Source organism: Orbicella faveolata, unplaced genomic scaffold (assembly GCF_042242905.1).
Source record: "Orbicella faveolata isolate gen_17 unplaced genomic scaffold, um_ofav_v1 contig_13, whole genome shotgun sequence".
In the NCBI taxonomy this organism is placed as follows: domain Eukaryota; kingdom Metazoa; phylum Cnidaria; class Anthozoa; order Scleractinia; family Merulinidae; genus Orbicella; species Orbicella faveolata.
The window spans coordinates 16,072,538-16,097,500 of NW_028301540.1; the positions used below are offsets into that span (position 1 = coordinate 16,072,538).

Below are 24,963 nucleotides of genomic sequence, written 5' to 3' on the forward strand. Positions count from 1 at the left end.
AATTTCATTCATCCTTAATCAAACACCCTCTTTGTCTTGAATTACTCCCCTACATCACCAAAAGAAGAGGGTACAGTCGTATATTTCGATCCACTGTCACTCAAACAGGGGCACCCAACGACCGTTTTCTCTCGAATTCTTTTAAACGCTGTTTTAGGCTATCTGGAGTACTTTTAAAGCTCTGTAGGTTAATTCTAGGTTGCGCTAAAAAAGTTTTATCTGTTCGGTTATTCTAGGGGAACTTGGGTATTCTCGAATTTATTAGGGCTTTTTTGTCCGTTCCCCGAAAACCTTAGGTCTTATCGCCTTTCCGAAAGTGATAGCTGACCTTTTTTCGGTACCCAAAACAACACTTTTTTACGATCCGAAAACAACAGACATTAAATTTCTCATATCACGAAAGTTCGAGGTGACAATTCTCTTCAGAAAATTAGAGGGGATTAGAGGCCTTCCGAACAGATAATTTACCGAAACCATCCGTTGGGTGCCCCTGCTCAAATAGCAAATGGCATCTCGTGACGGAAGACGAATGAAGGACGGGTTTGTACCTACCTGATTCGTCTTCCGTCATGCAACTTACCCTCCATCCCCCAACGCTATTCGCGTGACAACGAAGATAATGTCAACCCTTTTTCGATGCTTTTGTCATGACTAAACTTAGAAAATGTTCAAAACTGTCATCTAACCCCAGTTTCCGACTTCTACGGGTTATTTTTTTTATTATGTTTTGCTCTCCACGCAAATGTACTGTGCGTAGGAGGCTTTTGATTCCATAACCGGTCGAGATTTTTCTGACACCCACTCGCTCCAGTCCCCACGGTTGCGCAACAAGCGGTGAAAGAAGAAGTGTTGTGAACTCTTGAGCCTGCTTACGAAACATCCTTGAAGTTCTTGTTGCGCTTCCTAAGGAGGGTCTCCGTTTATCACATATTCTGTGGTAATTGTCTCCTACCAAACTACATTACAAATAGCATTTGGACTAAATCTGACGCCGCATTCCGGAGCATTCCGTTGACGTTCGCTAGAGGCGTGTATCCGGTGTTGGTCAGGGCTTGTCTGTGACACAGGTAAAGGGATATTTTCGTATCATAATCGAATTGCGCCAGTCTTGCCCAATACCGACAGAGAATATAAGTATTTCTTTCGTGTGAATCTGTAGAAGAATTCTATAGTTGAAGTTTTGAAGTTCAGTTCGTTATCACAAGATCAATGGCCCCGTACACTTCCGATGGAAGCTTGTGAGTATTTGATATCTGCGTTGTAATTCGCAAAGTAAAACTCCCTCAAGCTTTAAACCGCATTTAAAAGAATTGAATAACGATATTTTACTTTCCAGCCTTCTCAGTTAACTTTGATAATCAACCTTTATAATAATTAAGCCTAGAGATATGGTCTTTATTCATGACACGACATGATCTTTTGAATTGTAGGTCATAGATTCTTTTTGCGATAACCTAACAGTAACGAATTTTTAGATTTATGTTGAGTAATAAGCCTTATATATATTGGTTTCTGTCTGATTTTAGTTTGCGTGCTTTCACATGCTTTCTGTTTCACCCTCGTGTAAGTGATCTGAAAGCATTATCCTATTCGCACTTGTTTCCATTAGACTGATTGCTAAAGAGAGATGTTGCATGTATATGCTAATCTCACATAATTTTGAGCGTTTTTTAATTCGTGTTTTCTGTAGTTTACTTATCGAGATCGAAAATAAAAACTGAACCCGAACTCTGCTTAATAGTACTGAAGAAAATTTGTTTTGTTTCAAATGGTGAACATTCAGTCCTTTAGGGATTACATGGCTGGATTTGTTTTGGTATTTTACAATAGGTATCATGCTCGAGTGAGTTTTCATAGTAAAATATTAACTATTGTTTATGATAACTGACAGTGTTGTGTAAACAAAATAACATGTAATACAACTGTGATTTCTTCGATCTGAGGACTTTGAGTTTTGGATTTAGCCAGAGTGAGGGCCCTTCATTATATAATTGTGCTGAGCTTCTAACTAGCCTATGATGCTTACATGTTTACTAATTAGAGAATACACCAAATTAAATTGGAATTTTTTGTGTTGGATTTTACCTCATGGTCTTGACTTGAATATTATTATCGGGACTCAAGATCCTATTAAGCAATCTTAAGATGCAATTCATCATTGTCATTGTAGTAAGTTTATCTCAGTGTTGGTTGCTTCAAAAGTCAGTCAAGCAATTTTCATAATGTGACTTGTGTAACATAATATTATTGTATGTGTAGCCCATACCATTTTTCATCCCCTGAGGAACTAGTTGGAATGTTCGTTAAGTTGGTGGTCACCCTTCTAAATCAAGCAAGTCCTTTGTCTAAAACATTCCTTGCGCTAACTGTTTATGGAGTTATGTCGTTGAACCGGTACATGTAGATCTTTTGTTACATGGAAAAAGAACACAGTTGTAGGGAACATCAAATAAACAGCAGCCAAAGGCTCCTGGATTGTACATCATGCATGGTTCCATGACCATGTCATTGATTTTAACAACGCTTCCCCATCAATGGCAAAGACAACTATCACATTAGAAAATTTCTGTAATCTAGGCATACCACATCAACCCCCAATGAGGAAAATAACTCTTGTTCACTACCAGGACGAATACAGAATAGCACTCTGTTTAACAAAATTTCTTCAGTGCAATTCTATAATTTTATTCCATTTTATTCTATCATATTTTATTCTATTGTATTTTATCACACTATATTTTTTAGCACCTTTATACCATTTTGCCCATTGAAGACTGTACTTAAGACAGTCAAAAGCTTGTGTTTTTACTTAAATATACTTTTAGCTGGAGAATATTTTTACCATATCTCACCATAATATAGCATGCAATGAGGCATTCTTTTATTAACAGCAAGGGGAAGGAGGAAAAAATAATGCCTGATACAATTATTTCACAAGTCATCTGCCCGTAGTCCAGAATCTGGACTTTTTTCTGATTGGCTGTAAAACAAAAGGGTCTTAAGTCCACCTCTGTGATTGGTTACACTTTGGGATATCTGATTTCAGTACAATTTCAGACATGAAGCTTGGTGGCCGCGGAGGTAGTTAACTTGTATAGAGCAAATTTTCAGCCCAGAAGCAGCAGCACTATAACTTTGTCTCTTCAAGATTTTATTCACAATGGAATGTATCCGAAAGATCATCTGCTTAAAAGAAGAAGTCTTAGCCATGCTTCTGACGTGATTTTGCAAGAGCATCGTGTACCAATTGATTTTGATAGTGTCAAAAACATGAGCAGTTGATGTAGTTGTGACGAGTCCCCAGGAGTATATCTGAAATGTGAAAAGTGAACTAATCATTATTACACAAGTGTGGGTCAAAGAAAAAATGTGAGTCCCAACAGGAATTGAACCCATGACCTCCCAAACACCGGGTGGGCGCTCTATCCACTGAGCTACGAGAGCTGATGGAGTGCAAGGTTATTTAACTGAGTTTATATATGACAGGCGTACTGCATACTGCTAGGATCAGCACTGTCGCAGTCATCGTGAGTGTGATAAGTGAATAAAGATGGTGAATTTTAAGCTCGGTAATGAAATGTGAAAAGTGAACTAATCAAAATGACACGAGCATGGGACAAAGAAAACTCCATGAACTCCATGAGTTCTCGTAGCTCACTGGATAGAGTGCCCGCCCAGTGTTTGAGAGGTCATGGGTTCGATTCCTGTTGGGGACTCAGATTTTTTCTTTGTCTCACACTCATGTCATGTTGATTAGTTCACTTTTCACATTTCATTTCTGAACTTAAAAATTCACCATCTTTATTCACTTATCACACTCACGATGACTTTGGTGGTGCTGATCCTAGCAGTATGCAGGATCCCTGTCATATATGAACTCAGTTGACCTTGCTCTACATGAGTTCTCGTAGCTCAGTGGATAGAGCGCCTGAGTCTGGAATAAGGGCTCGTTACGACTACTGCATACATGTAAACTGAACATAGAACTGCACAGTAATATATACATGTATTTGCATGCAGTGTGACTGTGTCTGACTTGACTGAACCAAATGTTATCATTACAGATCAAGTGGTGCTGTAGAAATGGATGAAGACAGCAGTGACCAGCAAGCAAGTGCAGAAGTGACGCCAGCAAGCAGTGAAAATGACCTGCTTGCTAATAAATCAGAAGACAGTGTGGATGATGATGACGATGAAGATGATGATGATATTGATAAAATGCTGAATGAGTTACAGAGTTTCCAGGAGGTAAGTCTCTTTGATAAAGTTTGCCTTTCATTGTTAGCCAAGAAGTACGGTATAGTCAGCTGTCTGTTGCATAATGACCACTGCTAATCTGTAAATGGACCATTGAATACCTTATGATAACACATGTTCAGCAAACAGCTCTTATAAACCATGACAGATCAAAACTGATAAATTAAAATAAACTTACAGTAGGATTTAGTTTAGAATTGATCGTTATGTTGTACATTAGATACATGTACACACAGTGTGACAATATAACAAATTGTGAAAGAACCTAGAGAATGTAATAATTGCAGTTGGTGATGAATGTGGGGGATTCTGTACCACTCTTGAGAAGTTTGTCTCTCCCCCTGGATATATGAAGTAAGTCAAATAAAAAAAAGTTCCCACTTTTTTTTCACAAAGGAGTCTGCTTTCAGTCTATGTGGGGTTTAAATATATAGGCTAATAGTTCACATACTGTATGCTAAGGCTTGCGTTTCACTCCTACATGTACACTGTAGTTGCTTATATGTGTGTGTATGCATTGGTTGATAGTGAGTTTGATTAGAATCATGTCACTTCTGAGATAATTAGAGCTGTTAGAGATATACATAGTTTGTACAGGTAGATCTAAATTGCTAGTGAACACTTGTTAACACGGTTTGTCAAGTGAAGATTCCATCTGCAAATTAAACTTCATCTGCATAACCTTGCAAAAGCAAGTTTTCTTACATATGCCAACTCTCTCCATGTTTCCCTGTTTCTACAGGAGCTGGAACAAAAATCCCAACAGTCAACAGAAGATGAACAAAGCCCAGGGGTGTTATCCTTTGTGCCACCATCACAACCTTTGGTAAGAATTCAAACCAAACACAAAATACCGGACTATTCTTGTTATATGAACTTATACAGGGCATTAACCTCCTCTCCCTCCTTGTCCCATTCCCCCTCCTCCCTTTGCCATCCAGCATAATCATACAGTTATGTAGCCAATTGATGATTTCTCAGTATAATTTCCGTGAAAAAATTATTGAATTAACTTGTGACATTGCAGGTTTTTGTTTCAGGTAGGATATCTTTATAATATTTTGTATACTCTGAATATGTAATATTTTTTTCTTTGCTTTAGGATCAGTTCAGATTTTCCATAAGTGCTATTGAAGGTAGGTTTCAAAAATATTAAAATCCAGTAGTAGCTTACATGTAGGAATGCCAACTACATGTACATGACTGTATAAATATTTTAGAATGGTTGTACCTGTGACTCACTGTCAACAAACATGTTGTGAGAAAGGTGAAAGCTTTTGATTAATGACACACAGTTTTCCAAAATCAACTACTTGAGGCCATCAATGATGTTTAATTTTAATGTGTACATAATTAAGTTGTTGAAAGTGAAATAATTTCCCATTGTTCTAGCTGATAGAATTAAACGAGTCAGACTTGTTCTAATACACTTGTTACAATCATATTCAGTAGAGACTGAATTTCCTGGATCAAATTGCTGTCCTGCAAATTTACTACCACATTTACATGTACCTTGACACATACCAAACAGGCTGTGCGTGCCAACCCAATGAACAGATAATTTTTATTTAGTAAGATACATGAACAGTTGAACGTTTTAGTTCACTAAATGTCTTGCGAGCCAGATACCCTCACTATTATGCATGTGTAGTCATTATAGTTTACTAAGTTCTGGGCAACTGCATGAGAGTAGTACGAATAGGAGAATTAATGTGCGGCCAGCACTTTTCTCAGTTCTATAACATGAAGTAATTAGTAGTAAATTATTCAGTATTTCTCCTTACACCTTGGAGGGAATATTAAAATAGCAACACCCACATTGTGAACTTGGTCACAAGCAAAGTTGTCAGTTCAATTTTTGTGTTTTTGATAATAATTTCCAATGTTTGGATGTAGGTCTTTCTAATCCTAATCCTAATCCAGAAGTGTAATCTAGTTAGTTAGTGGCTCTCTTCAACAAAGATCAGATTACATGACATAGAGAAAGTTCTGGAAATCTCTTGAAATGTTTTCAGGTTATTAAATTCATCTAGTACACAGAGCTGCTCAAAACTAAATAAATGCAATTTTGTAGACTGAGCTAAATACAAGGGACAAGAAATATTTCTTATTTATTTTTGTGATCAATTATCATACAACCAGACTAATTTTCCTAACCCTTCGATATGATTCCTTTCAGTGTAGTCTGGCTATTTAATTACTGTCAAGATGATTCTTTGAGATAACTGATAAAAATTAATTAATTTACACCTTAAATTGTTGAATTCCCTAATTTTGTAAACACAAGCACATGCACATGTAGGAGGGGGTTCATTACGTTTGCTGGTTGTGTTTTTTCAAGCTGATAAGGATGTCTTATCTCCAGTGTAAGTTGACAAGAATTTTAACAACATACTTCCCCAGGATCAGTTTGTTTTTGACCACCCTGATGCAAGGCAACAAGGCAAATCAACTCTGTCAAATCCTCTGCTAACTTGCAAAGTTTTTTAATTATTTTAAATTACTTTTACCGACAAATTATTTTCTCCGTAGATTTAGATGATTATAATATGTAAATGTAGCTGAAGTAAATTTAATTTTTGTTTAATTAATTTATACATGTATGCACAAAATTAACCCTTGAAGTTGAACCATAATTCAGTTTGATTTTTACATGTACATACATGTATCTTGTTAAATAATTCTTTTGGGAAAAAGTCAAGTGATAACTGTAAATCCTGCTGTAGTGTACTGTATTAAATTTTCAAAACCTTGGTTGTCAGTTTTGGTGACATATCAGCATGGGAAGTGGTGACAATTTGTTGTGTTTTCTGTCTGTGGCATGTTTACAGTGTACATACTCTGTACCATTCTCAAGGTTCCTATTGTGGCCCCTGTGAGTTCAGCAAATTATTCAGTATACATATCTATGGTAAACGTATATGTACTTGTCTGTTAATAATATATTTCAAAGAATTACAAGGTGTTTTACAGTTAACTTCCTACAGTATTTGGAATTTCACATGATAGACAAGAAACAGTTTTATTGACACCTAATCTGTGAAACACATGCTATCTTATCACCAGTTAAAAGACCCAGCATTGGCAAGTGATCAAAAACATTGGCTTGAAGTCTGTTTATTAGCTTCATCACGGAAGTGTCTTAAAACAGTTATGTTCTAGTTTGTTCAAACAGCTTAATAATCTTTGTTTTAAATGAATGTGCCACTCTCCATGGAGCTCTAGAACAGAACTGAGTGTGATGTAATGATTACTGTAGAACACAGCATGCAGGCCTGCTGTCACAGCATCATGTCACCATTTCATGTTATTTTTTTGTCTCAGCTTGAAACATAAACCCATTTCTATTGTTGTCCTGCAGGCAACACTGTAAATATTTAATCTTTAGATGTTTGCAACCCTAGATCTTTTTAAAATACATGCATGTACAGTACATGGTACACAGAAATTAAAAATCGAAGAGCCTTTGTTTATTTTGCTTTAAACCTCTTTGTTGTGTCAGAAAACATCAGTTTACACAGTGTATGGATAATTGCATGTAAAATTTCTGTTTTTCTGACCTTTGTAGTCTGTCACTTGATATTTTTGAGTATCGCATTTCTTGCTGATTCATTTGGCTTAGCCATGCAATAAACTTTGATCTCTCTCGTCTTATTCAGTCATTGAGTTGAAGCTAACAGGAACATCGTAAGCAAAACATTAAGTCATTTCCTCTGATGTGGTTAGTACATGTTCTTCTAGGTTTCCTGTTTTGTGGCATGTCTATCTGTGTTATGAATCCCTTGTGGCATTTCTTAGTAAGATTTTGATCAAATGATTGAATTTGCATGATGAAAAGAGCATTCCTTCTATTATGCCGTTAGTAATTAATAAGTGTCAAATAGAACTGTGATATGGAAATCTCTGAATATATTGACAGGAAGTGGTGAAGTTGATTTGGATGCCTTGTTAGAAGATCTCTGTATTATGGAAAAAGACATGAACTTTGGCAGTGAAACAGAGTCAGTGTTTTCAGAAATGATTTCAAGCCCAAAGATGAACTCTCCTATCTCACCAAATATGAAGGTATGTTGTAAATTTGAAGTCTTTTGGCAACAGACATAGCTTTTGTGTAATGTCTGACAGCAAGATAGTGTCACATACACTGTAACCATGGCTTGGCTTGTTTACTATTTAGAATTGGCAATTCAACCAATTTCATCCTATTTAACTTCAAAAGAAGTTGCTGTTGTCCTCATCCAACAATAGTTATAATAAGCCTTTGTGAATCTTTGCTTTTGGCTTGTTAAGTCTATTTCCTGTCACTGAAGATGTTTTCAGGAGGTACAGCTGTAATTTTACCCAGTAGCTTATTCAGTTATTTTTAGTTAATTAATTCTTAGATGGATTTCTCTCTTGAATGTTCTGGTTATGGACATGTTATGGACATGTACAGTCAGTACATGCACTGATCATAAAGGAATTAATGAATACTCAAAAGTGGTTTTCATTTGAGATACAGTGGAATCCCGATTTTTTGAACCTCCAAGGGAAATGAGAATTAGTTCAAAAAATAGGATAGTTTGAGAAAGCGGGCCCAGTAGAATTACAGTGTTTGACTGAGGAGAGGGAAACGACTTTTGGTTCAAGTTATTGGGAGGTTAAAAAAAATGAGGGTTCAAGAAATCGGATTCCAGTGACCCATGTTCATGTAAATAGTACATGTTGCTTGGTTCTCATGGGCGCTGGATTCAATTTTTTACTGCAGCCTCTTCCTGTGCTTAGATCATTTTGTGAGCATTAAGATCTACAAAATTATTTAGAATTATTCATTCCCCATTAGAGGATTTCCGTTGTTAAAACTTGTATCAAGTGCAGACTTTGACAATTTTTTTTTTTAGTCAGTGTCCCATTTGGGGAAAATCAGTTTTCAATTCTGGCAGTCACCACAGAAACCATGTTAAGGGAAATGGGAAAGATAACCTCTTGAAATATTGAACTGTATAATCAGAATAATTTCCATGCTTGTGTGTCTTGAGGCACATTTCATGATGTGTCTTACTGTGAGTGTACGTGCAATGTGCCCCAGCACTCTAGATGTCATGAAAACAAATTTACCTTAAGTCATGCAAGGTTTAGGCACAGATCCAACATGTATTTACACACATCTACATGACATTTATGTATGTGCCTGTATTAACTTAATGACATTTAACTTGTGTGTAAATATAAGTACACTGCACATGTATGGGTAACTGTTTTGGACGGGGTAGTTAGAAGATATCAAGATTAAACTATTAGATTACTTAGAGGTGGCTAATTACAGAAGATCAAGACTGAGCTACTATCATACAGGGGAATTAAGGATCTTGCTTACAAATGTTGGTGGTTGATCTTCATGCAGGGCAGGGATTTTAGTGGTCACAGGATTGAAATAGGGTATGAAGGGTTGTTTTGTCGGGGAGGGGAGTTCAAAAACCTGTTGGTGCTCCACAGAATCCATGAGGGTACACCTGGCCAGTGTTGCTGTAATAAATGCTTGGAATTATATACACTAATGCTGTGTTAATTGATGTGTATTTGTAGGTGTCGGCTGATGTTCTAAGTCGATTAGAAAGTGTTCAGGAGGAGACAAGACAGCTAACTCCTGTAAGTATTAAAGCTTTGTTCTGCTACTCTATTCAATTGACAGACAACAAATTCTCATAACTGACATTGAAAGAAATGTATGGGGATCAGTTAGGAGAAAGTGGGTCCTGATCATAAGACTGAATGCTGTTGCTGTCAAATGGTCTTTTTTGTAGGAGGAACAACATGAACGAATCAAAGCTGAAAAAATAAGGATAGCTCTGGAGAAACTCAGGGCAGCAAGAGTGAAGAAGTTAGTCGTTAAAGTATACAATGATGAGGATCCTACATCCAAGACTGTTGCCATTGATCAAACATGGACAGCGTGGGAAGTGTGTAAAAAGATGATGCGCAAAAATGACACTGAACCAGATCCTAACTGGGTTCTGATTGAAAGAATTCCTCAGCTCAGTATAGGTTAGTTTGTGACATTTATTATTATTTTTTTTTGATCTTGTATAATGACATTATTCAAATAACGCACAAACTCTGAAGAATAAAGCCCAATTAATGATTGTGTTGTGCTGTATGTTTCTCTGAGGGGGAGGGATGGGTACTCTGGTGTAAAAGTGACAGGGAGGTGGGCTAAAACCAGACCCAAAAATCTCTGGTAGCTCCAAATGGCATTGAACAGCAAACAACAAAAAGCAATTTATATAAAAAGAAAACATCAAGAGGGTTCCTGTATCTTTTTTTATTTATCATGAGTCTTTCACCCAAGTCCCTGAAAAATCAGCCTCTCAGAATAAAGGACCTCGTAAATGTAACTCCCCATCATTATTATTCCTGAAAAAGAGGTTTAATAATTATTATACTACACTGCAGTATTGTAACCAGCAAATTGTGTTACATGTGGTTAGTCTCTTGTCAAATATGTGATTGTCTGGCTTCTTCTTCAGAGCGACTTTTGGAAGACCATGAATCAGTCGTGGATGTTGTTTCAAGCTGGCCATGGGATTCTGAAAATAAATTGGTCATTAATAATAGAAGAGAAAAGTACGCCCTGTTTAGAAACCCACAGGTGTGTAAAAGAGAATGTTTGTAACCCAATGGAACTCTGCCTTACGACCGCCCCGTTGGTATGGCCACCTCATTCTTACAGCCACCTCATTAATACGGCCACTCCATTCTGGCCTGAACAAAAGCTCTGTCAGTCATTTTCTTAGTTAAAGAACCCATTTAATACAGCCAGGTGCCCCATTAATACGGCTAAATTTTTGTGGCCCATTGGTGATGGGATCAATGGGGTTCTACTATACTCATAACTTATACTTACATGATGGCTTCCTTACCAGTTGCTTATGTTTATATCCTTTGTGTACTACACATGCTTCTTTCATGCTCTTTCAACATTTCTACAGCACCCAGGACTCCATCCATGTGCATTTTTACTCAAAGTAATGTGGCCATTTTTATAACGTTCATGCAACCTTAGTTATGTACCAAAGGTACCAATGTTCAATACATGTTTTCTTTGTAAAGCTACTACAGTAGCTAACAAAATGCATAAAAAACAAGAATAAGATTTAATTATTGTTTAAATGATCCCAGCCAGTTACAGCAATTTCTCTGACATGATTTGTTGCAGAACTTTCTTCTGACAAGTGACACATCATCAGATGCTGCACAGTTAGCAGAGAAAAGTAAAGACATCTTACTACAGGTGATTTTGTTCATGTTTTCCGAGATTTTTAAAGCTACATGTACAGTGGTGCGCCTGGCCTTACCTGGGCCATTCCTGAGTACATGCATGTTCATGTACTATGTAAAGCAGTCAGCCTGTAGGAACACGAAGTTGATTATTTGCGTAAAGCAAACTAGGGTATTTAGCCAAATTGTTATAATAAACACTGTGAGGAATAGTTCGTTAGATCCTGCAGTTTCAGGTACTGTAGGTGTATTCCTCAGCCACAAGTCAAGAATAATGATGTTTGTCTTTCAAGGGCAATATGTGTTAAGTAATTTATTGCTAACTGTTGGTAATTATATATGAGAAATAGACAATTCATCATGGTTTATGAACAAATCTGTAGACATGATTAGTTCTCAGCGGGAGTATATTCAGTGATGGAGCAACATCACTTATGCTTTGTCTTGAAAGGGAAACTATTTTTTTATTTTTGACTCTAAAATTCATAATAATAAATTAATAAATACAAGTAGGTTCTGGACTGTTACTCCTGTTCCTGCTTGCTAAAACAATACACTGCTTGCTGTTCTTTTATAACCGGATTAGACAGAAACTGATTGCCAGTTGAATAATCTCTGCCTTGCACTATTCTAACCAGCTACAGATGTTCTGTAACCATGGTAACACTACCTCTCTTTCTTGTGCCTATTTACAGGAATTCTTTCAAAAAGATGCAATGCGACTGCCTGAATTGGATGGGGTGTTGTACCTCAAGGAAGGCAAAAGATCATGGAAAAAGCATTACTTTGTTCTGAGGGCTTCAGGAATCTATTATACACCTAAGGGAAAAACTAAGGTTGACTCTCATAATTTTTTTGTATTTCAAGAAGATATAAACCCTTTATTTTCAACAAAGCCTCTTTATCCAACTGCCATATACTTAGCTAGTTTCCATGCAGGTCGTCTGTCTTGGCTGAATTGGAAATTGGAAATATTGGTTTTTCACGATGGAGGGAAACAGGAAAAATCCAGAGAAAAACCCTCGGGACCAACAACAAACTCAACCCAAATACACATGTAAATGTATTACACTGAGATAGAATTAATTCCTCTCACAAATGCCCATTCCTTCTCCCCAAATCCATTCATGTATGCCTTTTTGTGCGTATTAACAATGATTTATGCCTTTCATTTTATTTTAGTCATCACGTGATATTGTGTGTTTAATGAAGTTTGAGCATGTGTCAATCTTTAATGGCATGGGATTCAAGAAGAAGCTTAAGGCACCTACAGAGCACTGCTTTGTTTTGAAGGTACACTTACAACTGTTGTCTTGATAACTACACAACTCCGGATCTGTGGCTGGTTGTTCAAAGTGTGATGAAGCTAATCAAGGAAAAGTGTGAATTTTTTAATTTAATCAATTTATCTTTTTAATTTGCACTTCCTATGGTATGGTTTTAGCATTGACTTATCTCAAACTCTACAAAACATTCAAACAGTAAAACAATTATTTTGTAGAAGAGAAATTAAAACCTGTATCACCTGTTATAGCCAGATATAAGATTAGTGTAAATTAGCTTTCAAACAACGAGGTCCTGGCCTTATGTTACACGTATACAGTGGTTCTGCTGTCAGTAGTTTTAATGTTGTTGTATTATTATTATTATTATTTGCAGCATCCGCAGTTTCACGATCTGGAATCCAAAGCAGTTCGGTGTTTTTGTGCAGAGGATCTCAAGACAATGCAACGATGGGTAGTGGGCATCAGACTTGCTAAGGTGAGTATATCAGGCTTGATTGAATTGATAATTCCCTTTACCGATTAAGATACAATTGTGATAATGCTTGGTTGGAGAATTTGTTAGTTTATCAAAATGTTAAGAAGTTAAAGGTGGAGACAGTGTTTTTTTTCCAAAATCTTACCTCTAACAAGTAACGATGTAACCTGCAATGGGTACATGTACTTTAAGCTCTGGGGGTCAGGGCTTACTGGAGAGTTGGGCTTAATGGAGAACAGGGGGGTGGCACTATTACAGCATTGACTGGATGGAGCATCACCACGTGCTATTTCATAAGGAGGACTAGCATCCCTTACAGTTTTCTGAACGCATTCCGTGCCTATCATGCCCCATTGTATAATTGTAGGCATGTAATGTGTGTAGAGAAGACTGTAGTTGCTCTGCTTGTGCTCTTCTCATAGAGTGTACATTTTATTGCTTCTTGAATCTGTGAACTTAAGTGAAAACAGCATATCTGATGGGTAATCACTTTCCTTCTTTAAATTAAAGAGTTAACTAGTACTTTAATGTATTTAAGCTGTAGGAATGTACAAGATTTGTGTTTTTGTTATTGTAGTTTGGATACAAGATGTTGCTGGATTATTCTGATACACAAGATGAGATGGACAAACTTGCTTTTACCCTGGACAGAAACAAGTTCACCAGGTCATCGAGTTTCACTGCAGGACAAGATGCAGAACCTGTAGATATCAAACCACAGGTTGGTCAAAGGACACTTGTCTTTTTCAGCTTTCCGCTACTGCCTCCATACACGTGCGTGACAGATAATGAAATTTTTGCCTGCAAATTCTACGAGCAAATCACTCAATTGCATTCCATTTATAGTTAGATTAGCTGGCATACAGTAGAAGGGGAGTGGAAATTATTAAGGGGGATGGAATGGCGGGGCCTCTCTCCCCCTTAACATGACTGCTATGTAGGGCTACATGTAGTCCTGTTGTGAATTGTTGAGCAGTCAAAGCGGGAGAAAGGGTGAGCTCATGGAGTCACTTGCTCTTCCACTGTTAATGCATTTCAAGACCTTGAAATGCATTGACATTGAAAGAGCAGCAGGATTAGAGATGATTTTGTTATCGGTGTGATTTTCTATCTTTCTCTTACAGCCTGAACCAAAGGACTATCAGTCAATGAAAGCCAAAAGCCAGTCTCAAAGAATCAAGGACTCTATTGGCTCTTCCTCTGTACATCCCAGTGGTAAGAAAGACTTTCGGCTGCTCTTAATAACTCTTTCATAAACCATTGAGCCTGCTGCTCCGTAAACTATATAGTATTATGTAGAAGTTCAATCGTGGATTTGAACTTTCAAGGAAACTGGGCTTCCTGAAGGGGACTTTAAATTCAACTGGCCATATATTATGATATATTTCTAATATAACCCTAACCCTAACCTCTAGTAAAATAATTACTGAACTGGCAAAGCCGCACTCTCTTGCACTATTTATGTTACCGTATTGTTACGTACGAGGTGGCCTCAACTAAAAGCCTGATGGTTTCTAGAGGTCACCTCGCCTCACATTATAATATTTATAAATACTGTATATTAAGTAAAAATGCAAAATAAACAGAACGAATAGATGAATTTTTTAACGTGAATATGCAGACATTTAAAACTTTCAACGTTGATGTAGATTGTGGTTGTTGTCGAGGCAGTATATTGATACATGTACATGTATATGATTGTATAATCCAACCGATCGTAGTTACCACAGTTTGTAACGGATACATCGTGTATGTGCTTAATTTTTTTGTAGCAGAAATCGTGAATGAAAGTGATTTTGTCTGTCCCTGCAGGTAGCATGAGCTTCTCAGTAAACAGAAGTAAAATTGAACCCAAAAAGCCTTCAAAGAAGATTGGCAATTTGTTTTCTGATGCTTGGAAAAAGGGCAACCAGTTTGAGGCAAAGGTAATGTTGAGGACTGCATGTAGTATAAGGGTGAAACGTGTGGACAGGTGTGGTGTTGCAAGGAGTTAAATTTTAAACTATTGCAATGGAGTTGTGATGGACTAGTTCACTCTTTACAGTTCCACTTGCGTATACACGACAACCACGACAACAACAACAACAACAACAGCAGCACGCAAACGTTATCTATGAAGTGATCTTCACAGAAATAAAATGTCGAAATTTTTAGTAAAGAAGTTTGTTTCGTTATTATGTCTTCACAGAGTGTTGAGCCGGTTTCACCCGATACACCCTCGGGACACAGTGCGGGGGCTGCCACGCCCAACACCTTGGACCCAAAGACCTTCACTATCGACAATCATGTCATGCAGCCTTTAGAAGAAGAAGCAGATGAGAAAGAGGAGACGCCGAACTCTGAGCCTGTAGAAGTTGTTCCACAGCACAGCCTGGTGTTAGATCCTCCGCCATTACCCCGCAAGTCATTCTCCAAGAAAAAGGAAGAGGAGCCAATCCAGCCGCAGACGGACAACAACGAGGACAAGGGAGACGAACAGAATAGTGAAATAAGCACAAGGCACAGGGGCTCGAGAAGATCCAGGAGAACTCGCAGTCAATCACCACCACCCCCGCCTCCGCCACCACCACCGCCCCCACCCTCTCTACCCTCTGAACATTGTGGATTGACTGGTAGAGATAAAACGTCCGAACAGACTAGCAGCACATCGCCTCACACAGACCAGGCTCGCAAAAGCAGTTCCCTTCCTCCACCTCCCGTTCCCCCTAAAACATCAACATCACGAACCTCGTCTCATTGTTCAGACCACAGCGACTTACCGCGGACCTCATCAAGTACTTCAGACCACGAAGTGTTTCCGCGAAACTCATCTAGCGTCTCAGACCACGAAGTGTTTCCACGCTCTTCATCGAATATTTCAGACCACGGAGTTTTGCCTCGACCTGCATCCAGTACCTCAGATCAAGAAGTGTTTGGGGATCTGCTCCTTCCCCCACCCTCGCGGCTGTTGTCTACTTCTATGGAAGAGATGCCCCCACCTCCTCCCACAGGAGAAGTTCAGGAAGATGCAGATGTGGATCTCCCTCCTCCTCCCCCAGAGGTGTTGTTTAAAGAAAAGCTGAGTGAGTCTCTTGGCAATGGGAGAAGGAGGACCACCAGTGGAGGGGGAGGACCCCCTGCAGTTCCGCCCAAAACAGGAAAACCAAGATTCAGCAACTCAGGGACACCAGGCCCACCCACTCAACCTAAACCCTCGTCTTCCGCGGGCAGTCCGAGATAATTCAGTTCGTTTTATACAGAGTAGCCTTACTAGCTAATTCAACCCCTGAGGTGCACATGTATTTATTTATTCGGATTACTGCTAAGAAAACCACAAAGACTTTCATGTAAGCTAAACCTAAGTGTCTATGGCAAGAACTGTTGATTCCAGCAGAGACACTATTGGGAAGTATTCTGCCACTAATTTTGATTTATTTTGTGTGTTTGTTTTTGTTATTGTTTATTGTTAAGATAAAAGTATATTGTTTCTAGGTGGAGTTGTTGCTACTGTTGTTTTAGTCTCCTATAAAGAACTTGAATTCTCGTTGGGTTCACAACATGACCAATATTTTGGATTTTGTGTCCAACAACAGAACACAAGCAATTTTATGAATCATGGTACTAGTTCTTCACAGTGAATGATAGTATTCCTCGATGAAAACGTTCCATGCAATTATTACCTGTTGCAGTTTACAAACTGTTTGTGCACTTGATGTCAGAAGTGTTAAGTGTATTACTTCACATCCATCTATTTCATGGCTGCGGAAAATTGTCCATGAGAAAAAAAAATAATCGAATTTGGGTTTCGTAAATTGTATATAGAATTTCGTAAAGATGGAATTGGTAAATATTTTAAGACAAAATATATAATTTTGTACGTTGTAATTTTTTAGAGACCGTGTTATCTTTTGATATTAAACATTTATTTGCTTTTTATGATGTTTGAACTCCTGTTGTCTGGACTGATTTGAAAGTTGGGAGCTATCGTTGGAGGTAGAATCAAGTTATGAGAATTAACCCGTTATCGTTATATTGAAATTCTAACATGATTCCGAGGCCTTCGGACCAAACTTATAATTTTTCTAATGGTTACTCCCATGATAAAGAAAAAATGCCCAACTATAGAAGTTTGGCATAAGGCCTCGGGTTCAAGTTAGAATTTTGATATATTGAACGTGGGTCATTACGAGCTTACAAGTGAAGAGAGAATTATAATGAAACTTCTCGTTACCGGTTAACCTTGGGAACAAAAAAATGTCATCCTGGTCCTCTTCGGCTTCTGAAGTGAACTGAGAAATTGAAGAGAGAAAACCTCAGGAACCAGGGAAGAAAGATGCCTGCTTACTTGCAGGTGATTTTCAAGGAGCACCCCCTCAAATATCTGTCGACCGACTGTCACCGGACGGTGTCAGCAGCTCGGGGTTTCTGACGTATCTCGGGAGGGTGAATGAGTTGAGGAGATTGCTGATTAATTCGAGCTACTTATGGAGGTTAGAAAAGTAGCTTCTGTACGTCGCTGAGACTGCATTTCATGCGGCTTCCGTCTGTAAACAGGAGATGCCCGTTAGCGAAAGTTCAACGGTACATGTATGGAACTTTTCAAAACGATCTAATTAACCCTTTGAATACCAAACTTTCGCCAAAAAATACCGTTTTAACCGTTTAGTCAGGTTTTTTAGCTGCCACGACGCTAAATAAGCCTAAGTTTTGTTAAAAAAAAAAGCTTTTTTTACTAAAAGAAGAGATTTTTCGAGGATTAGGTACAAAATTGAGCAAAACTTCAATTCCGGGCATGCGCATAAGCCATTGACTGTTCTCAACTTCGTTTGTTGGCCCTTTGCTTTCTGTTTTTCTCGGCCCTTTTACACTGGCTACCTTTTGCATTGTATGTTCTTTGTGGCTGCAGTGAAAAGTTGGATGTTAATTACGGGCGAAGCCTAGAAATGGAACTTGATCAATCATAGGCGTTGTGGACCATTTTACGACCGTTTTTGCACCAAAACTGATAACGCTGTTTTTCGATTTGCGACGTCGGAATGGCGTCGATATCTAAACCTGACCATTGTGCGGAAAGGGCTAGCCTAGCACTACTATCTGCTTATCAAGAATATCTGATGATATTTAAATTGATGACGTCAAAAGTGGTACAAAGGGCACGACCATTAATTACGCATATATGCGTAGTTGGTATTCAAAGGGTTAACCTTTACTCAGTCCAGTCCAGTTTCAAAATCATCTTAGGTTATGCGGTCGTTATGGTAACCAAAGTACTCACCTTCATGCGCGATGGCAGTTAAGGTTCCAGGAACCTCGGAAAATAGAATGGGAGAAAAGAACCAAAAATGAATTAAAATTATCGCATTCACCGCCTCCCCGCTTTCAAAAGGCCACAATCGGGAAAGCTGATGCAGCAAATGGGTTTGTCATTGTTTGCCACACAACTGAATCTTACCATCCTGGTATACCACTGTGACTGTAGGCTGTGTTGCCTTTGCCATCTTAATTTTATGCTTTTTGCAACTCATCCTGGCTCTCTCTTGTTCATGTAGAATTGAGCTGCGGACGCACTTCCCTCTTTCAGGACAAACGATCATTATTTTGATAGACCATAAACCATTTGTAAACCTTTGGAAATGTTATCAATTTTATGCGACACGCTTTGTTTTTAACCCAAGCCTGGAGCCCGTGTCCGACGGCCATCATGGCAGTTATCAGTGGTCGAACGTTAGCATCCTGAACGACAAATTTTAACTTACGATTGGTCTTCCAGTTCCTTAACTAATGTCAAAACTTCTTTACAACTGAAATTTCAATCAAAGCTAAATTTAAAAAAAAGAAAGAAAAAGAAAAAACAAGATACCAAGGAAATTGTTCTAAGAATGTGAATCTTGGACACCAAGCACCAGGATGTGAGACAGAATCAAGCCTGACAATCCAACGTGGAACAAGAGATTGGAAGTCATACTCAGTGTACTGCACATTCGAGATTCCCAATGAACAGCAATGTTCAAGCCGAGGACAACTAAAACAGAAAGCAATGAAGTGCCAGATATATCGCCCAAGTCACTCGGTCTCCTTCGTTGATCGATTGTCTTCCAGTGGTTTTATCTTTTAGCGCTCTAAGAAGAGAGCCTGAGAGACTCCGAGAACGATGAACGATAAAAATGCTCTTACTCGAAGTCAAGGTAGAGGACAGAGTTGATTTCTGTTGTAAATATCAAACCCTGTTAATGGTAGAATCCATTGTCATCGTGACATTGTACAAAAGATCAACCCTTTCTTACGGAAATTGAAAATGACTTGAAGTATGTTACAGTCAAACCAAGTGCATGAAGCGTACCCCTCAAGGATTACATTAATGAATTGATTATTTGAATATTAAACCCGCTAGTCGTTTCAAGAATGCAATAATGAATTGCTTATTTGAATATTGAACTCGCTAGTCATTTCAAAAATCAATATTAAATTTATTTTTTTTAACATTAAACCCATTAGCTGTATTCTTGGAACAACTAGAGAGTTCAATATTCAAATAATCAAATCATTATTGCATTCTTGAAACGACTAGCGGGTTCAATATTCAAATAATCAATTCATTGATGTAATCTTGAGGGGTACGCTTCACTTGGTTTGACTGTAAACTTTTTTGAAATACATGTACCGTGGAATAAAAATTCCATGCATTCAGCGGGCTAATTTAACGGTTTGTTTGAAAGAAAGAATGAATGAAAGACTTTATTAAAGTGTCAAAGGGTATTTAGCTTTAGAAAAAACAACTAATTGGGGACAGTATTTGCATATTAAAATATGTCTTAGTTACATAAAATTAAAGTAATTGACAATTTAATAAAGAAATTAAAATAAATACAATAAATAAATAAATAAAATATGTGAACTTAGTATTCCTTTGTTTTCTTTGTGACACAGACTTCGTTTGTCTGGTCATTGTCTAGTTCCGTGCATTCCTTTTACAAAACTCTTTCCAATAGCTCACTTGGGAATTCAGACGAGGGTTAGATTATTTCAGTCAAAAGAAAACAGAAAACAGAATTTTAACTACTTCAGCTCATTTTGGAACCATCTTATGGTAAGAGATAGTCTTATTGCTCAGATTTTATGTTCACTGAGAGGAAAATCTTGTAAAAGCTTGGGTCGTCCTGTTCAGTCAAATACTAGTGTCCACACGCATTCACAGTCGCAGTCTCTTCAGCCGGTACACTGACTTCAAACCGACGGAATGGTGCCAGAGTTTCCTTCAGTTTTGATTACTGTGCACATGTCGTATGATCTTAATTGCAGTTTGGTTAAACACAGCGTCTACTATACGATAGGACAGAAAAAAAAATAACGATTCCAAGCTTCAGTAATGCTTTGAAGAACATTTCCAGTCTTTGCCAGCACCAAATCTGCGTTTCTGACTGAAGTTTTCTTTGCAGAGAATCCACGCCTCGCTTGAAAGCTCATTCCTTTATTCCTGACGCAATGTGTCAAGTAGCTAAAGCTAGCGAAAAAAATGTACGAAAATGTATTTCTTAAGCAGGAGACTATGATCTGGATCATGGTCTGTTATCTAAAGACGATGAGATTGTACAGAATCTGGAACGCAAAATGCTAATGTAATTACACCACGCCATTGTTTGCGTTTAAAAATATTAGAGACAAAATCCGCTTGACAAACTCGGGAAAGTTTAGTGCGTCTGACTGTGCGTCTAAAGGCGGCTGTAAGGTGGCTGACGATTCGGATTATATGGAGGGATTATGCGTTTTAGCACAAACTATCAAAACTGTTGATATGTGCTCCAGTAAGAGAACGAGGAGCCATTATGGGACAATACAGATAGACTGTTTGTGAATATAAACACGGGCCGCAGACCGTGCGAATTTTAAATGCCTCTGCATCGGAAAGTGCGTCTTAGTAGTCTTACTATGAAGACGAGCACAACACGGATTATTAATCCAGATGGGACATCTGCCTTTGGTGCATTGACGGCTAAGTTGGGTCTAATGATTCGCTCCGTCTTTTCACTGGAAGCATCGAATCGTCGGGGCTACGAATTTTCACCACTGTTTCACGACTTGATAAGTAAAAACCATACATAAATACCTGAATTTTTCCGAGTTAGCTTAAAAAGGCTCTCATACATGCCGCATCTTTTTTTTTTTTTTTTTGACCAGCACCATCCTCCGCCAACACCACACCCTCACCCCCCATGAGGCCCCATTCCCACCCCGCACTCCATGTGATATATGGAATGTTGACGCCAGATAATATAATTAAGTTTACCAAAAAGAACAATCGATTTAGTGGAGCAGTTGGACAGGACCCTCCGTGGTAGCCCTTTTGATCGATCCAGCTCTTAAGAGCCCTTAAGACTGTAAAGGATCTCTGGTTGTTACGCATCAAGTCGCAAGGAAGCAGATTACGATAAAACGGATGTATTATCGTCGTAGGAATTTCTTTTGCAGAAGTCTGATATCGCTGCTATTAAACGGGTAGTAAAATATATCTAACCAGATTAACTACGCCTAACTATTAAAAAGACGCCTCGATGGAGTTGTCAAATCTTTATTGACATAAGCAGCTATAAAACAACGAGAATTTGAATTCAATTTAACTTTGTTTGCCCTTCGTGCTGATTAAACAAGTTTAGCGCTGATTTATTGCTATGCGTTCATTTGTTTTGTTTATTCTCTTGACAAATACAGCTTTGAATATTAACTAGCAGTCAACCCGCTGCACGTATTTTAATAGTCGCTGCTGATTTCATTGCAGCTCTGTACGCGGTAAAGCAGCTGTTTGCTACAGATCAGCGAACAAAGTATTGCCAAAGAGGTGAAAGCACATGGCACCGACTGGTAAACAGGAGCCGATTGAGGTGAGTCAATTGATATTTTAACACCAAACACAACAACTTGTGTAGTTCAATTCACGTTCAGCTTGCAAGCGGCTGGGTTTCAGCCTAACAGCAGAGGACAAGGAGCTTTGAAAAAAAGCTTATCGTACAGTTCTGGAGCATATAAACATAAGCAGTTTTTCTTAGTGATCGTCTATTAACACTTCCCGCAGTGAACTCGTCATAGTAACCTAAAAATGTCCTTCTTAATTCTAATAATCTAAACACAAATTCACAAATCACCTTGTTGACAGCCCCTTCCATTCACTATTCACTTAATTAGCTGGCGAAATTGCGCGTTTTGTCCCATTTTGACGGCATTTAGAGTTAGGATTTTTGAGCACGTTCAGTATGTTGTTCTCATCCCGCTTGCTAGTGTACAATGACAACGAACTACTCCCGCTCTGATCTATTTTTCTACATTATTTTTAAAAAAGCCATGACATTGTCAGTCAGGAGGAGCTATTCATGAATGCAGAAAAGGAAGCCTTTTTTCGCTTGAATGGCTGAATAATACTTTAGGCCGAGAGAACTTTTCGTTTACATTGGTTTACATAAACAGTCATTAACATTGGCCCGAGAAGAGAGGGAACAGGATGACCCCCGGATTAAGCGTTGTCTTTTTCTTTGTTTTCGCATAACTTGGGTGGGCGTTATTTGCCTAAAAGGGGCATATAAAGCATTTATAAGAAAAACCCGAGTTAGCCCCGGGTCGCACTAGAACGAATTCAAATATGCCCAACTTTTGGCCAGGAAGAAAATTGGCAAAAAGTTCGCAAGTTCCAATTAGACCAACATGTTTGAACCAAAACGTTCCTGATTGAAACATACGTCACAAGATCTATATTTCTCAATTAAGTATTTTATTAGATTCCATGCGAGAGTTTAACTCTTCGCAGATTTTTCTCCACGCTGCATGTTCTTGACTCTCCGCTCTCCAGCAACTCATGATTTTCGAACCATAATTGGGCGAGTAGATTTTGCTCGGCTTGCGTTTGTGTTGCGCCACTTGCGTTCGAAGAAGATTGTCTCGCCATTAGCCGAATCCAGGGTGCGAGTCATGGGAATTTGAATAAAAACGCTGCTCATATTCCTCGTTTGCATTGAAATAACTGTAAAAAGCGTCAGACTGACCGGGTAAAAAATGATTTTGACGCGCCATCGCACGCGCTAAACTGGACTAGCCGTCAAAGTTATTTTCTCGCCGTAATTTTATCCGGACATATTTTAAAAAATATGACAGTTAAATGGTTCAAAAAAGAACAAAATTGTTTGCTTTGCCAAAATTTGAAAGCCTCCGAGGCAGCACTTTGGCTTCTTTGAAGATTGGCGAAATTTTGGCAATCTGTAAAACATTGGCAACTTTTTGAAACTGGGGGTCGCACTTTTTTTACCCTACTTGGTGACAGATTTATTACTTATACAAACAAAATTGGCTCAAACTGGCTCTAGTGCAGCCCGGCCCTAATGCAAGATACGTGATGACGTTTGATACTTTCCAAGGTTAAATTTTTAACACCTCACGGACAACGGGAGATTTTCTAGTGAATCACTAGTGCCTCTCCCTCCCTCCTCTCCCTCCCCCTCCCTCCTCCCCCTCCCCCTCCCCCGCCCCTTTTCCCCACTTTATTGTCCCCAGAGAAAATGTTGACATGCTCCCTGGAGTAAGTTGCAGAATAAGATCCTGCAGCTTTTGAATTTGTACATATGCTTGACCGGGTCAGTCTTGAACAAGCCAGACAATAAATAATTATCTCAACGTTGCTTTTCTTAGGCGCGTCCAACGAATCTGTTTCTTTAAAACTTAAAGGAGAGGAAACCCTGGGGCACTCACCCTGGGTAATCTAACCCCTACACGCATTCAGTTTTTCTGCAGGGATTACTAGGTTGTGTTTGATTCCTTCCTTTAGTGTGTAGGTTATGCCCTGCGATCATCTTGATGCCCCGTGCACACTGCGGCAGAAAAAAAGCAGTTTATTTACACGGTCAGACCTACCGTCCACACTTATCCGTCACGAAAACGGAACTTTTCAAAAACGCTCTTCAAACCGGAGGAATTTGAACACGCCGGCTTTGCGTTTTCGTGTGGACGGCAACAATTTTAAAACGAAACTTTATGAAAACGATGACGTCACGACAATTATGTAATTTCCTTGTCCGAGTTTTCCTCAAAAAATGATCAGTGATTGTTGCGTTTTTAAATTCTTCCGGCGTAATGTGGACAGATCGGAAACATTTGGTGCGTTTTCAGAGCCGGTGAAACCCCCATTTTCGAATTCCTCCGGCGTGGGAGTGTGGTAAAATGAATTTTCATGTCTGCTGCAGAGAACGTGCTGGGAAACAGGTTCCTCCTGGGAAAAAAAACAGTTGAAAAATTTGCTAGCAATTAGGAAATTGTTTTAGAAATGCTTATGTTTTGGTTACTTCTTGGCAATTTTAGTTCCTGTTGAATTATGATAAATTAGCTTGTTGTGCGATGCTCCTGTTTTTCAAGGAGTCCATCCACATAACGAAACCGTTACACAAGGGAAGGTGTTGACGAAAGTTTGGTAATTAGTCATCTCCTAATAGACTTTGAACCTGGGTTTGTAGATATCCGAGCCCCAGGCTGGTGGTCAGCCACGGCCTGAAAACAAAAAGAAAGCTCTTGGCTTGTCTTACCTTATCGACGAGAACCCGCCATGGTACATCTGCTTATTATTGGGTTTCCAGGTAAGACTAACAAGTTATATTCCTTTTCATGAGAGATAATGTTAATTTAAAATTATTGCTTGGTTGGTTATTTCATTTAATTAACCTCAAGCCTAGAGCACTA

At 38.5% G+C, this 24,963-nt stretch overlaps 2 protein-coding genes across 5 annotated transcripts in view; both read left to right on the forward strand.

Moving 5' to 3' along the window:
* The first annotated feature begins 820 nt into the window (after nucleotides 1-820).
* On the forward strand, nucleotides 821-17,193 carry LOC110055088 (uncharacterized). 3 transcript variants are annotated; one of them, XM_020761469.2, is made up of 16 exons: nucleotides 821-1,067; nucleotides 4,065-4,248; nucleotides 5,000-5,083; nucleotides 5,360-5,393; nucleotides 8,177-8,322; nucleotides 9,823-9,885; nucleotides 10,041-10,281; nucleotides 10,764-10,885; nucleotides 11,453-11,527; nucleotides 12,210-12,350; nucleotides 12,697-12,807; nucleotides 13,174-13,275; nucleotides 13,853-13,996; nucleotides 14,400-14,490; nucleotides 15,088-15,200; nucleotides 15,464-17,193. In XM_020761469.2, the coding sequence occupies exons 2-16, from the start codon at nucleotides 4,084-4,086 to the stop codon at nucleotides 16,493-16,495; spliced, it is 2,664 nt and encodes an 887-aa protein (XP_020617128.2). In that variant the 5' UTR covers nucleotides 821-1,067; nucleotides 4,065-4,083; the 3' UTR covers nucleotides 16,496-17,193. The 3 variants fall into 3 exon arrangements, with proteins under 3 accessions (XP_020617128.2, XP_089140954.1, XP_089140955.1); XM_089284828.1 differs by lacking the exon at nucleotides 821-1,067 and adding an exon at nucleotides 1,102-1,238; XM_089284829.1 differs by lacking the exons at nucleotides 821-1,067; nucleotides 4,065-4,248; nucleotides 5,000-5,083; nucleotides 5,360-5,393 and adding an exon at nucleotides 6,517-7,978.
* A 4,765-nt stretch (nucleotides 17,194-21,958) lies between these two features.
* LOC110055444 (solute carrier family 23 member 2-like) overlaps nucleotides 21,959-24,963 on the forward strand; it is an 11,164-nt gene continuing 8,159 nt past the window's right edge. For both annotated transcript variants that reach the window (XM_089284830.1, XM_089284831.1), the window contains exons 1-2: nucleotides 21,959-22,130; nucleotides 24,741-24,860. In XM_089284830.1, the coding sequence (XP_089140956.1) occupies nucleotides 22,098-22,130; nucleotides 24,741-24,860 (153 nt within the window). In that variant the 5' untranslated portion in view covers nucleotides 21,959-22,097. The remainder of the gene's footprint in view (nucleotides 22,131-24,740; nucleotides 24,861-24,963) is intronic.